Here is a 15,504-nt window from a genome sequence, read left to right as displayed (position 1 = left end):
CTTGGTAACTTACGTTCGCGAGTTGTCCTTCGAAAGCAATCAGTTGGCTCGCAATTTTTGATTTTTCTGATTTACTGATGCTAAATGTCATGAATCCTAGGGCGGCTTCAATGAGGTGCTTGTAAGCTTTCATGACTTTTTTGTTCTCCGTCTTGTTTGGATGGATAAGCTGATTTCGCCCTACAACTGGAAAAGTCATCTGGTCAATCTGAAAGGAAAGAATAGTCAGGTTTAGTTAGTGTATTATTATCATTCTAAATTAGCACCTGCTGGCAGTGATCTCTATAAAAAGAATCAGAATCTGCGATCTGTTGCTGTCCATCTGATTTCCCAGTGCCCACACCCCGGTTTCGAAGGAGTAAGCCCATTATGAGTGGGGTGTATCGCTTTGGACAGAGTAACCAAGAAACCTAACATGCGCAAAACACACCCACAATTATTGCGACTAAGATGCGGCCAAACAAGACAAAACTTGTTACTATTCGCTTCCGAAAAAAGCACAAACGAAACAAGCATCGCGCCTCTTGAAATTCGGAGTCCTCAAACAGTAATAATGCTTTGCATTGCTGAATGTAGGAACAGCGCAACCTAGAAGTAGTTACTTCACAACTGCGGAAGCGAAAAAACAAGGACAGAAAAGAGCGCTGACTTTCAACAAAGATTTAACATCGGAGTCGAGTACATATACAGGCGAAAAAGGGAGAAAATTGGGCATGCGTAGGAAATTAGGCATGCTTCCGTAGTTACAGAGTAACTACTTCTAGGTTGCGCTGTTCCTACATTCAGTTATGTCATACCAACTTGCCCAAGTTTCCACGCTTCATAGCTTTGTAATGACTCAGTTTCTTTCCACTGGTGTCTAATCGGCAACGACAACAGCTGAACGATTAAGGAAGGTTCTTCTATCATGCTTCAGGCTTAAAGTTCGGATCACGGTGTTTGCGGACCAAAAGCAGAATTCGAATAATCAGCAGGGGAAGCATCAGGCATACACTTCTCAAGAATCAAAACGCGAGCCAAGCAGATGAAGTCAATTGTTCCGAGACGAAACACAGCGCAAGGACCTAAAGATTTTTCAAAGTGTGTTTTTCATTGCCCTGATTTTGCCAGTCAAGTTCTTTGAACGTGGTTCAGCAGTGCAGTCTTTTAAATTTACATTTTCTTACTTACCGGGCGCCATGGCTTTTACATGTTGTTTTACGTTTGTACAGACCAAGAGTAAGAGCACAGGCAAAGGGAAAAATTTGACAATATTTTACAAAAACACTTAACATAATTCGGTCAAATAGAAAGCACGCGTCTTCCCCTATACAAACTAATGTGTAAGGAACTTCTCACTAAGTGTTAAAAAACAACAAGAAGGCATTTATAGCCTCACGTTATGGCCTGGAAAACGCTCGCAATAACCATTAGGTGTGCACCTCTATCCTTTATTGTGCACGTGCCAGTAACCACCAGTGTTCATCAATCCACCTTTCCAAGTCTTTGCGTGCCCTCTGGCGCACACTTCAAGAAACAAACCATGCAGCATCGCGTCGGCTGCCTCTGCCACCACCACTACTGCTGCTGCGTAGCACAAAGCTTGGCAGTTATACATGTGCCGATAGCGCCGTCCGAGCGTTGCGTTGTTTGCATGAAGCATCCTGGGAGTATTCACATACCCGGTGGCATCTTCTCTGAGACAAACGGATTCATAAAAAGGCCAGTATCAATTAAAATGTTGCACGAAAAGAAGTTGTGCGTCTTCATGGCGGCAAGTAGTTCGTGGTGCTCTCGGTGGCGCACAAAAGGGCAGAAACTCTTCGATGGTGGGTGCGTGAGTAGCCTCATGTTTCGTGAGTTGACTGCCACGTCCCCGTTCAGACTTCCGAGTAGCGTATGCCTCCAGTAAATGAAATTTGGCTTCTACATTGTGCATACAGTCCTGCGAGAGACCAAAGGCGACGTAGTGGCACGCCACCACCTCCACCCTTTCAGGTGAATATAATTTTTGATTATTGTGGTATTCATACTAATCAAATGAACTACTGTGCCCCTCCTTTGGCAGTCTCGTGCCGTTGTCACACCAACGTTTCTCTAGTGGAGCGCGGAGCAGTGATTTTACTGAACGGCATGCTTTGAAGTATATGGCGTGCGTACCTCGCGCCTTGCTGGCCTGTTCGTTGACAGTGAGGGGACGCGCCCCTATACCATACATGCATTTCGTGATAATATAGCACACCAAAACAGCTGCCGCCTGTCAAACGCCGCACGCTGAGCCTGTGGAGAGCTATGCACTTTCCATTGTCATTTTGTTTTCTGAAATTGGGGTGACTAGCTGAGTTCGACGACGAAGCTGAGATATTCGCGAACATCGCACTATACGGTGACTGGAAAAGGGAACTCCTGTTAAATCTTCGCAAATTTTGTGAAGTGGTGCGCTTCATGTCAGCATTCACGCTTTTTATTTTTGGGAAAATGCCTATAGTGCTTTGACAACATAAATAAACCACTTAACGTCGGTGAATGACAGGTGACAAAACTGTACCCTATGGCAATCTTTATGATCTTGCGGACGATTCGCGGCGACTGTTTTCTGACAGTAAGGCATCAAAGTGAACGACCACGCAGTTATATTCCAGTCAAAGATAACCAAGGCTTAGTTAACCATACTTCGGTGTTTTCATTGCAAAACACATGCCGAAAGCATATGCAGAAAGCAAAAGCCGTTGCGCGCAAGCTTCATCTACTGAACTGCTGTTGGACGAGACAGACACAAAGCACAGACTTGTAGAGCGCTCTGCAGGAATCGTGGCATGTTCTTCACGTATAACATTTAGTTCGCACACACCCATTAAACAAACTCCTTTGCACACTCTCATAAAGAATCCGAAAGCTGCACAAACCGCCATCTTCATTTAGGTGTCTCACATTCCTTAAACAAGCTTGGCGCTGATGATTGCGTTTCGGAGAAGGGGAGTGAAAAGACGGTGTTGCTGGGCAAGCGTCACAAAGTGCCTCATAAGAGGCGCTAGTTGCCGGCATCGAGCTAACAGATTCAGATATATAGATAAATATATTTGTTGTTACAGTATATTCTCGCCAGAAATGCCGCCAGGAATAAAAGGGGGCAATGTCTGCGACGTTTCCACGCAGATGTTTTCGCAGCATCACAGGCAGAAGGCGGCGCATGTGCTGTAGAGGCGTGCAAAAGGTGGATTACGTACACAGCTACTTTTTCAAACATATTTAAAAACTTCAAACTTATTGCTATTGACAAGAACTTTCGTGGTATTTACAATGGGCCGTCTCTTTTGAGGGTCATGCGTGAAGAGGAGCAAACAATCACACAGCGTCTGATCTGCCACCTTATCGCATGCCGGAAAGTTCATTGGAAAATATAACATTGAAACAAATGGGGCTGTGATAGACACATGTGCATAAATACGATTGCTTTTTTTTTCATTCCATGGTACATATTTTAAGAATTTACGTCATGATATTCAAAAATAACTAAACATTCATTGAAAAGTGTATGGCAGGAGAGTCATGTGTCTTATGTAAAGCCATAAATAGCTGAGGTTTCTGTTGCATCGATTCAGCTATTTAGAACACGTCGGGTCAAGAGTGAAACATTACTCTACCTATAATATTAGACTACTTATTTGCTTAGTAGTAAAACTTGGCAAGGTGTTCTGTACTAACGTTTTTTATGCTGACCAGGAAGGTATATATTAGATGCGTCCTTCACTATGCAAACAAAAACGTCTTCTACTATGGCGTATGGGTTAGATGTGTTTCAAAATATTCTGTATCTTGTGCTAGCATGTTGTTAATTGATTGCATAACTCTGTCTCCACTCTGCACCTTTATCTAAGTTGTAGTTGGATGAATCCACACCACCATTTCGCTAAGGGTCCAGATGCTTCCAACAAGTTTTTGCTTTACAGTATGTCACCTAAATGTCATAGTTCAAAAATATGAAAGAAAATTTACCTGAATCACGAAATTCGTGAGGTTCTTGCTATCTCGGCCAATGTCGTAACGCAGGATTGGGCCGAATCCAGTCCTGAGTAGGAGATCGGAGCAGTTGGTCAGCCTCTTTATGTCGCTGATGCTCTCCTTTGTTATGGGCCAGTCACCGAGTGCAGAGGCGTTCATGATGTCATACACGACATCGACCCGGTCACAGGATTTAGTGACAGCTGTAAATAAACACCATTGTAGTCGCCACAATACAGTATAATGACAGTGCTTTTCCTGCTACTACGCAAGCGTTTTCTTTTTTCGCATGAGTATGCGAACACTCGAAAATATTGAATGTTGAGTGGATTAATGCCTTTTTTATCCGTATTTTGAAACGAATAACTGCAGTTTTGATAAATACTGGGTTTTTTTTTCAATTCGATTGCCAATGCATCCCGCTAAAGGTTGTAGCCTAGAATACCTTGAACTGCTGTGGAATTAAAATATATGCTTTCTTGGTGGCCTTAGCTCTGTAGCATATAGCCCTGTGGTCTCTCATGTACACAACAGTTCATGATTTGATTGATTTGTGGAGTTTACCGTCCCAAAACCACCATATGATTATGAGAGACGCCGTAGTGGAGGGCTCCGGAAATTTCGACCACCTGGGGTTCTTTAACGTGCACCCAACAGTTCATCAGACCGCATTTTTTGTGCAGTCAGCTTTACCTGGAAAGCCACAATAGTGCACACTCTGAAAACTGCTTTATCCTCGGGAAGACTCTCAAAACACACGACCCGCGCGTGTTTTCGCCAGTGGGCCGGCATGATTGTCTTTTCCCCAAGTATATTTTTTTCATGAGTATGTTTATGAGCTGCATAGACGTCTCTTGTCTTTTTTTTTTAATATCGTGTCCCATCCAATGTGGTCACCAGGTTTATAAAGTGCAGCGGGAATCAAATCAAGTCTAATTTTAGTTTCAACATGTTCAAAGTACATTGTTGTAATGAACAAAAAAAACTGTGATTCTGCGTACATTTGAGTCATTCTGAGAAAATCACTATCAATATGTTTGTTCATACTTGACATCAAATTCTCTTTACGTATCAACCATACATGGAATATGAGACAGACCTTTTTTCGAATGGAGATAATAACTTGACTGATATTTTGTTCAAACTGCACAGCGCCCCGTCCCCCAACTCAATATTCTATACTGTTCGGGGAGAAAAACCTTTCGTAGGAGACCCATTATAGGCGGACAGTCTGCCTACTTATTATTGTTCCCGTACTAAAATTTCAGATGCCAAGCTAACGAGTACAACGATGCAAATAACGTTTTTGAATATTCATAGGAAGTGGCCGTTTTATATTTGAAAACAATCAGTAAAGCATTGACACAAGTTATGTTCGGTCGCGCAAGTATGCATTACGGTGAAGACGGTGGGAACTTAACTTGTCTTAACTTAGACAACCTTTTACCTGCCTCTTTCTCACCCTTTGCAACACTATATCATACCTGGCTATAGGATTGATATCTTACTTTCTATCTTTTCTTAACCTATCTCTTTTCTTTCCCTATACATCTTCTACTTCAGATATTCTCTTCCTATTTTGGTCTGTAGGCGTTTTCAGCACTCTTTCTTTTCATTCTATCTCTTGTCTACAACACATGCAAGCACCGACCTTAACACCTCTGCTTTGAAATTCCTGTTGCGCATATGTGTGACAGATATAGGGCGAATCTGTCTACTCAGCCCACAGGTCCACTAAATTTTAAACATGGTTCTGTAGTACTGCTTCAAGTTGCCATGGGAGTATGGTATAAAATCTTAATGGCTCACGATGTGACTGCTGCTAAGATTTTTAGAATCTGTGCGAGCGGAGTAACAAAGATTTGTCATGCGCTGTAATGGCTTTCTTTACGCTCGTCCCGATAAAAGCGCTGGAAACTAAGCAGGGAGGCATGTCATGGGGAACGGAGGTAGGTCGCAACCTTGAGCACCTTTGAAGACGATAATAAAGACGATTGTGTTTCTTCGTATACCTCAACGCAGAAATGTAGAGTCTGTATGTTTGTTTGCTGGTTTGTCTCTCACAAGAATCAGTCAACCAGTCAAAGTTTAAACACTTGTGAACTTGAACTTGTGGCTGTGTTCACGCCTAAGAACTTTGTTGATCGGAAAGCAAATATGGCGCATATGCAAAGTGCAACATCAATACGTAACTGTTAAGTGGTGTGTTCCTTTACTAGAAAGTATATAGACACCTAATAGTAAAGATCCTAGTATTTCTTACGCTACGCTAAAAATGCAACGCTATGCACGAAAGAGACTGCTGGCAGAAGACTTTCGAAGACATTTGCAGCGAGGCACGCAGCTACGCGGTAAATTGTTCGCTCTTTACTTGTTCTTTGTTTTTCAAACGCCTGGCTTTTCAGTGCAATCGCGCACGTACTCTTGGACAAGTCGCGGCTTCCTGTGGCGGCCCCAGAAACGATCGAGCGCGTCATGCTCGAATCAGCCAATGGCTGACGCTTCGCCTGTGACGCAGCTATTTTTGAGTATGTAGCATCATTTGTAGGGGGAAGAGGAAGCAATTTTTATCTGACTTCAAAAATTTATTTTCAATTTTAGGCCGCTTGCTACTCTATAGTACTTAGCTCACTGGCTTTCTCAGGAGCCACGACTACCTATTGGCGGTTTTTGTGACCCTGCTCAAAAAGTTTTGCAGGCGTCATGCGAGCCATTTCTTCAGCAGTGTCAGCAGCATGCAAGTGTGGAAACTAAACTTACCTTTGCAGGTGTGGTAGGCTATGGCAGCCTTGTGTGCGACGTTTTGACGTTGATGTTTGCGATAGGGTATACTTTCGAGTATGCCTGTAAGTGGGACAAAAAGCATGGTCCACCATCTAACCTGAAGGCACTGCGTCTCTAACGCTTGAGCAGAGACTGTTCTGGCAACTTGCAAAGTTCAAGAGCGATTAGCAACACAGATATATTCGCTATTTGAAGCCTAAATCATTGGTCAGTCATACAATACGCGTATATTTTATTAAATGTATTTCAAGACGGCTATAAAGTTTTGCATGGTTCAACAAAAGCATTGTGAAGGATGGAGGTAAATACCAGCATAAGGCTGCATTTAAAGCATGCAGCCTTATGCTGTGCCGCTTCAAGACATTGTATACCATAGCGAGGACACCAAACAATTGCGGCACACTATAGTTTGGCAAATATGTATGTTCGTGCAATTGCGCAATTATAGGCACATGCACTATTGTAAACTTGAATCGCATTGCCCTAATCCATGTCATTGTTTGTGTAGGGTGAGACAACCTTACAAATTTGGGGATGTGCTTATAAGCTCCATAGGAAACATATCCTTCGTGAGACAATTTTAACATCTTGTGTGTGAAAAAGTAAAAGTAGCACAGTGCGTTGCTGTATAAGCCTCACTACATTGCAAATATTACACTTTCTATTCATACTAGTCTGAGGAAAGTTACGCAATTGTTATTCGATGATCATCGAAAAACATTTAAAGCACTAAATACTAACGTTTCCTTCAGTCGACGAAGTTTTTCTGATTTTATTAAGTGATGTTCCTGGCTGTTGACACCACTCTCTACCCTTTTGAATTAAAATTTTTGTCACGATAAGTTTTTCTTTTACTTTCACAGAAATATTTGAAATCAGGCCTCGGGGCAGCTCCGTTTGTTTCTTTTTTTTCAGGTGTTTTCTTATAACAGCGTAAGCCATCTGTTTAATCAACTTGCCCTGTGAGGCAGGATAACAACGGCAACTTTTATGCATGCATTGCTCTGTCAATGTACCGAGTACCCGAGAAGTGTCACCATAGCTTCCCCGTCGATGCAAGATTGCCTTTCAGGAATTCGAGCTGCAGTGGTTGAATGCCACAAAAGTTTAAAAAATGCAGCATATCCACGGAGGGAATGATAATGCGTCCGTCTATGCATCCATCCTTCCATCCGCGCGCCCGTCAGTCCTTCTGTCTCTCTGCCTGTTTGTCTGTCTATCCGTCCATATATTGAACACTCCAAGTACCGCCATCTCGCAACTTTTCATCATATATTCATCATATACAAGTACTGCCATCCAGCGGACATTCTAAGAACTAAACGAGAGGTGGCTACGATGATGACGACACGGGATGTATGACCAATGGCGTAAGGAGCTTCACCCCTAAAATATGTCCGACCATCTCCCGCTAAAGGGAACCACGTGAAGCAGCGGGCAGTAACGCTTACACTGGCAGTGCACAACGGACAGAAGAAATCTCCCTGACAAGCACAGACTGCTACGCGAGTTGCTTTCGAGCAACTCAGTGAAGAGAAATCTCGCACCAGCCCTACGTTGTAGGCCAAGATCTAGTGCTTGTATATACGAGGTGGCACGTAAACGGTTGTGCAGCACGAGCATTCGGTTTTAATTCAGTTGAACATTTATCCTTCAGTGACAGCTCAGACTAGTTCTTCGTGGTTTACAGTGACCAAGCCCGACTTGACGTGAAGAGAGCCACAACAAGTATAAGACCCACGGGACGTCTTTATGCTTTCTCATGGCAACTTACCAAGTATTCAAGGCCTTTGGCAACTTTTTCTAAACGCGATTCGCTAGCAAACGCTGCCTGAGTCTGCGAGGCGAGAAAGAGATAGCGTCAGAGAGAAGAGAGAGGGAGGGTCGCGTAAACGCAATGGCAAACGCCGCGTCGAGGAACGCCTACAGGTTAGGGAGAAGCGAGAAGCATAGGCTCCCTGGTCAGCGCTACCAGGCGAGAGAGTGGGGAGGGAAAGAGAGAGGAGGGTACGCGCATGCGCAATGGGGGTGTTGACGCTGTTGGGATGGATGCCTAGAGGAGAGAAAGGGGGGAGCGAGCTGAAGCAGGTGGTTGGAGAAAATTGGCGAGAGTAGCGCGCAGCTGTTGAGAGAGGCAAGGAGGAGAGTTGCGCATGCGTAGTGTGAATGTGGACACCGCCGACGCCGCGGGACATTGTCACGAGCAAGAGATGTATCCCACCTAAAGAGAAAGGAGAGGTATAGCAGTGCCTACTTTTAGGTAATGTGCCAGGAAAGCTCACCTTTCAAAGTTTTCAGCAACTTGTCGTTGATTGAATTGAAGCTTCCGTACGAGGACTTCGTCTTTGGTATCTTGGTCTTATTTAACCATCCCCCGCATGCGAAAGAGTAAAAATCTTTGCATGGGTCGACGGAAGTGTCCAGAGAGTCTAAGATCATTTTTGCTGAAAAAAAAAATCAAAGCCAACGCCGGAGTTACGATCGTGCACTTGCTCTTAGGCCCGAAATTTTTATGTAGTGTGCTATCCGGGCATTTGCCTAATGCGTAGCAATCCTATTTCTGACATGTCACCTTCCGTCAGAACACTTTAATTTGGTTTAAGCAATCAGGGTGTTTCTCACGTGTCACCTTCCATAAGGACACTTTCATTTGGTTTCAACAATCAGGGGTGACGCCAGGGAGGGTAGGCATGATAGGGTGCCCAAGCGTAGTTGAAACAAAACGCATGATAAGCTTCAAAGTTAGGGCTTGTTGGAAATTTGTGACAGTTGACATACAACTCGATAAATGACAGAGCAGCGTGTCCTTCTTGTCGTTAAGTCCTCGCGCTGTAAGTCTACTGCCAAGAACGCTCGAGTTCCCTGTTTTCCAGCTCACCCCCTCCCCAAGATAAACAGCCTTGTCGGTGAAAATCAGATGCCCATCTCTCTTTTTTTGATTCCAGTGCAGAGCACCGCCCACGAAATGTCGATATGGGTAATTTTAGCGGTGAACTTTACGCCATCACTGTTCAAGCAATTTCACAGCGTGGATTAGAGTCACGGACATAAAAAGAACAATAAAAGTAGGTCTGGAGGAGCCAGCCAGAGCAGTTCTGTAGACAACCACTGGCTTGCTGTCAGATAATGTCATGATGGAGTTGGGAGGTCATACCACCTCCACTCTCTCACAATCTCTCTGGACAGCCTTGAGCTGATCACAAATAATTTGTTGTTCATTTTTTTATTCGTTGGGTAACCTAAGTCTTTTTTCGACTGAGCCAAACGGTGAAGTAATCGTATTTACTGTTATTTGTGCGAAAATGCATGTATCCGCAGTTATTCCCATTGAATGTACTGCATCAAGAATACTTTTCAGAAATAAGATATATAGCAAGTTTTACCTCGTTTGCGGCAAACTTCTGTGCGACAGACATTATATCTTCCTGAAAAAAAAATCAAAGCCATTTCACAAATTTTGCAGAATACTGGTCAATCTCCGTGCGTATTTCTTCTCACTTTAAAAGAGCCAACTACCAACAACTAATTTTCTCTGCTAGGCACGTTGACTCAACAAATTTCACATATCGAAATTTTAAAAAGCACGTGTTGTAGGCGTGTGCAGTGGGAACCATTTTAAGATCACTTTAAGGCAACGTTACACCTGCCCATTGTCATCTTGTAAGCCATTGGACACACAATATATTATCTTCGCAATATTTTTATCTTGGCAATGTTTGATCGTGGCTGTTATTCTGGACAGTGTCTAATTCCGCTATGTTGTCCGATTCCACCATTGATCGAAGCTGATTGGCCCAGTGGACTGCTACGACCTCTCTGACTTGCCTAAAATGCCACCATTACAAAATTTGACAATATGGTGGAGTTAGTCTCCAGAATAGTACCCCGTAGCAGGCCTTTCCGCCATTGAACGGCATTGATCATAATTATCGCAAACAACGCTGCTCAGGTAAACGACTGCCAAGTCACTGTGAGACGTAGCCCCGCTTGGTCAGAAGGGCTTGCAAAACTTACCTTGTGGGCTTTTCCAAACCTGAGCAGGTTGATTGAAGTCTATACAAAGGGAACAAAAAATGACATGGTAAACAACTTCATGTATATGAGTGGCGAGCAGAACAACTGCGAGACTAGCTGCGATTGGTGCGAAGACTTTGCGAAGCTTACCGGAGCCACTTTTCCAAGCTTGAGCTCGTTGAGTGTAGCCTATACAAAGGAAAAAAAATGCCAAGGTGAAACAGCTTGAGCGTTTTTTAGCACCAAAGTCTTACCAAGACATTCAAAATATTTAGCCCTTTTGAAAGATGAAATGTTTGAAGGTACTGTTTTGTCTTTGTTCATTTTTGGCCTGTACACTCTGGCCCATGGCCACTCCGGGGACTGGCCAAGAAAAATTGTTGTAGCCTCTGAATGATAACTACACTAGGGATTGCGAAACTACTAATAAATATTCCGAAAGAAAAATATTTTCAAAATATGCAACGATAAACCCATAAAGTGAGAACTTTGGGAATAAAGAAAAATAAAAGTAAAAATAAATGCGTGTTACCACCATGGAGAAATTCTCAAAACTTTGAGCTGACCAGACAACTCAGTTTACCTATCGCCGTGAAATTCATAATGTATGGCTTACATTTAATCACATTTAGAATTACATCAAAAGTATTTTTCAAACATATAATAAAGAAGAGATTATGTGGGAATACGTTTAGACGCATGAATCTATTACGTTTCTGTGGCAATGTCTTGTTTGACTCACTTTGTTTTGGCCTTTTTTGGGGGTTTCTCGAAATGGCTTCACTGCGACTATTGCAGTTTAGGTTTTTCGAGCGTGAATAATCATTTCGCTCGCTCGAAGAACTAGCAAATCAAGTTTTTCAGCCGAACTAACAAAGTCTCTAATGCACAAATTCTATTTTTTCTATCTCCTCGAGCAACATTATTGCTAAATCAACATTATGTAGCAAAATTATGCTATATAATGTTGCTACATAAATACTACATAAATACTACATAAAAATCACAGTGACAGCAAACCGTTTTTATAGTCTGGCTAATGACACTTCGTGCCCCAATGAGCAGCCTATATTTGAAAGCAGAAATCGGTAACATTGCATAATGCTTAGCAGAGCGAAACCCAGAAATAAATTTTTTACAGTTGAAATTACCTACAGTTGAAAGTGCGCTTTGTTAGCTGCGCGTATTCATGACTCGATTTAGAATTGCCTCTGTGTTATTCTCACGTACATAAAGTTTTTTTTAGTAAAGCCAGCTAGTAAATGCTGTGAATCTGGGAACGCGTTTTCGTTCTTATTATTGGTTATCAACATCGTGCTTGTCACATTGGGCACTCAATTCAGAAGCGAACACATGAAACCTTTATTTAATGCGTCAAATAAAACACGACGGCCATCCATGGGCGATCCAGTTAACGTGCTGGCGTTTGACATCACCGTGGAGTTTTGCAAACGCCGTACTATACAACCTTTAGCTTCAAGAATGAGAAACGTAGGTTCCAAATAAGTACAGTTTTAAAATTTTTTGTCTTCTTACTGATCCTGTGTTCGCGATTTCCATACAAAATGTTAGTTCAAAGTCTTTGGAAGCCGTCAATAATTGCATAAGCAAAAAATCTAAAATAGGCTCCGTGATCTTGTATGTGTTCCACCGAAAGTGAGCGAGTGTAACAACGGTAAAACAGTAAACAATGACGTGAACAGACAGATAGATAGATAGATAGATAGATAGATAGATAGATAGATAGATAGATAGATAGATAGATAGATAGATAGATAGATAGATAGATAGATAGATAGATAGATAGATAGATAGATAGATAGATAGATAGATAGATAGATAGATAGATAGATAGATAGATAGATAGATAGATAGATAGATAGATAGATAGATAGATAGATAGATAGATAGATAGATAGATAGATAGATAGATAGATAGATAGATAGATAGATAGATAGATAGATAGATAGATAGATAGATAGATAGATAGATAGATAGATAGATAGATAGATAGATGGATGGATGGATGGATGGATGGATGGATGGATGGATGGGTGGATGGATGGATGGGTGGATGGATGGATGGATGGATGGATGGATGGATGGATGGATGGATGGATGGATGGATGGATGGGTGGGTGGTTGGATGGATGGATGGATGAATGGATGGATGGATGGATGGATGGATGGATGGATGGATGGGTGGGTGGATGGATGGATGGGTGGGTGGATGGGTGGGTGGATGGGTGGATGGATGGATGGATGGATGGATGGATGGATGGATGGATGGATGGATGGATGGATGGATGGATGGATGGATGGATGGATGGACAGACGGATGGACCGACTGACCGACTGACTGACCGGCCGACTGACCGACTGACTGACTGACTGACCGACTGACTGACTGATTGATTGATTGATTGATTGATTGATAAACATTCTTTCATAGTAATTCATTGTGTACTTCTGGTATCACCTACAAAAAATTCACTCAGCCGTATGGCATACATAGAAAGCGTTGGAAACAGAAATCGATGCTTTATATAGATGAAATAAGTATTATATTACAGTATAAGCAACGAATATAGGCAAAATTGTTTGGCTCATGCACTGCTGACGTGTCATCAATCAGTAAAGCGCTCGAAGGGCTGTGAGCACGATTTTCTGGTTTTACGTGCCTTGTATGTGCGTATATATATATATATATATATATATATATATATATATATATATATATATATATATATATATATATATATATATATATATATATATATATATACTGCAAATTAGGAGCATTTTGGGGTGTTCTAACTTCCTCACCCAACACTACCTCCCTCTCTCCCTGGTTATGTCACTGAAGCACTCTCATGTCTCTGTACTAAGGATGGCAGCACATCAGTGAGAGTGTGTATTCGAGCTGTGTTGTGCTTCTTAACGGCAGGCATTACATTTAGTTTGCAGCTGCGCTCCTTCAGTGCTGTGAGTGTGACGCAACTGTCATGGAAAATAAGCAGCCTTTTATTTATTATGACAGTGCACAGCTGGTGCGTGCGGTGCGCTACCGAAATTTATTCTTGCTTCATAAACCCCACCTATATATGAATTCCTTCGTAAGCCGTGTTTATGTCTTTTTTTCGGGAAACCCATTTTTAGTTCCTCTTCGCCATTTGCAATTCTTCTGGAGCTGCATTCTTGTACAGTTTTCCCTACCTTTTCATGGCGGGGCGTGAGTGGTACAGTGTGTTTACGGGCACTTCAACTAGGCAGTCTTTTATTTTTGTATAACGGGGCAACATGAAATAAAAAGACTCACCTTCATACTGCTCGATTCCCCACGTTGTTAAGCTCAACCATGATAATGCGCTGACAGTAATCAGAAGGTTCATACTTTAGAGGATACTCCAACGCCTCTTGAGCACCAAGGACTCTGACATATAAAAATGCTTCTATCAGACCTCGAAAATGCACTGCATTAGGCATTTCGCTATTGCTGTCTACGCATGCAGTGACGCAGAGTTAGACACAAAGTTAATTTCAAAACTTTGCATAAAAGACATGGTCGTCATGAGAAAAGACGAAAAAAAAAAAACCCGAAGTAGGCTTTTAGACGCGTTAAGTGAAAAATTACCAGGTGCTAATCTTCCACGCATCCACATCGAACTAAAGAAGGCCGCCCAAGCCCTGTTCCTGAAATGCCGTAGGAATCCGTTTGCCTAGAAGGATAAAGTTGTGGTGTGGTTGAATCGCCTGGAAGAACTGGGAATCGTAAAACGTACCCAATATTTATACTGGGAAGCGCCAATCGTTGTGATTGAACCAGGCCGTAAAAAATAATGTAAACCCGTTACCAGCAAGAAATTGTTTGCCAGATTAAGATTGGTGCGTGTCTGTTCCAAACGCGACCTGACGCAGGCCTATCGGCAGCTATTAGTGGATGAGAAAAGTGCGGAGTTACCTACAGTACCATGCAAAGGCTAAGCCAGGTTTGTCAGCTGCCGTTCGGCGTGTCCGTTGCCTCTGTGGTTTTCCAAAGAACCATGGACGTGAAGCTGGACGGAATGCCACAAGCAGCGGTATACCTAGATGACATCCTGATTGCCAGCGAGTTTATTGAGGAACATAATTGGATGCTTGCCGAGGTCCTCAGCCCAGTGTACGAACCAGCCGCAGAATTCAAGCCAGGAAGTGCGAAACTTTGGAGCAGAGCCTCGAGTTAATCAGATTGGTGCTAAGGGCATCTATCCTTCGAAGGTCAAGGTAGCGGCCGTTTACCAGGCTCCTGCCCTGAAGAACAAAAACGAACTGTAAGCCTATTTGGGTATGATCAATTTCTATTATCGACTTTTGAAGGGCAGAACAGAAGTAGCTGCAAATTTGTGTCGGTTGTTGGATAACCACGCATCATATTACTGGGGTTTAGAGCACGTGATAGTGTTTGATAGCCCGAAGAAGTTGCTGACCACTAACTGGTTACTGGTGCATTTTGAACCAGATTCCCCGTTATATAGTGTTGTCATGCTATGCGTCATCTGTGGGAGTGGGGGCAGTTTTGGCACACCGCAATAACGAAGGGAATGAGCAGCCTGAGGTGTACGTGTCTGGAACATTGTCCAAGACCAACCGTAATTAGGCTGAGATTAACCGTGAAGCCTTGACGTGGTTTTGGGGAGCGACATTTCCACCAGTACCTTTGTGGGCGAAATTTTATTAATCTCACG

The 15,504-nt window shown here is 42.7% G+C and overlaps 1 protein-coding gene across 1 annotated transcript in view; it reads right to left on the bottom strand.

The window, feature by feature from the left end:
* Nucleotides 1–15,504, bottom strand: part of LOC119181034 (neprilysin-1-like) — a 65,988-nt gene that overhangs the window by 34,178 nt on the left and 16,306 nt on the right. The window contains exons 2-9 of the mRNA XM_075874756.1: nucleotides 14,100–14,213; nucleotides 10,930–10,968; nucleotides 10,780–10,818; nucleotides 10,149–10,190; nucleotides 9,048–9,209; nucleotides 6,742–6,825; nucleotides 3,976–4,184; nucleotides 14–208 (exon numbers count right to left, since the gene is read on the bottom strand). Coding sequence (XP_075730871.1) covers nucleotides 14–208; nucleotides 3,976–4,184; nucleotides 6,742–6,825; nucleotides 9,048–9,209; nucleotides 10,149–10,190; nucleotides 10,780–10,818; nucleotides 10,930–10,968; nucleotides 14,100–14,172 — 843 coding nt within the window. The 5' untranslated portion in view covers nucleotides 14,173–14,213. The remainder of the gene's footprint in view (nucleotides 1–13; nucleotides 209–3,975; nucleotides 4,185–6,741; nucleotides 6,826–9,047; nucleotides 9,210–10,148; nucleotides 10,191–10,779; nucleotides 10,819–10,929; nucleotides 10,969–14,099; nucleotides 14,214–15,504) is intronic.

The sequence above is a fragment of the Rhipicephalus microplus genome, chromosome 10 (genome assembly GCF_043290135.1).
Source record: "Rhipicephalus microplus isolate Deutch F79 chromosome 10, USDA_Rmic, whole genome shotgun sequence".
NCBI classification, from domain to species: domain Eukaryota; kingdom Metazoa; phylum Arthropoda; class Arachnida; order Ixodida; family Ixodidae; genus Rhipicephalus; species Rhipicephalus microplus.
The sequence above is the reverse complement of the archived record's forward strand: the minus strand, read 5'-3'. Positions and strand labels throughout refer to the sequence as shown.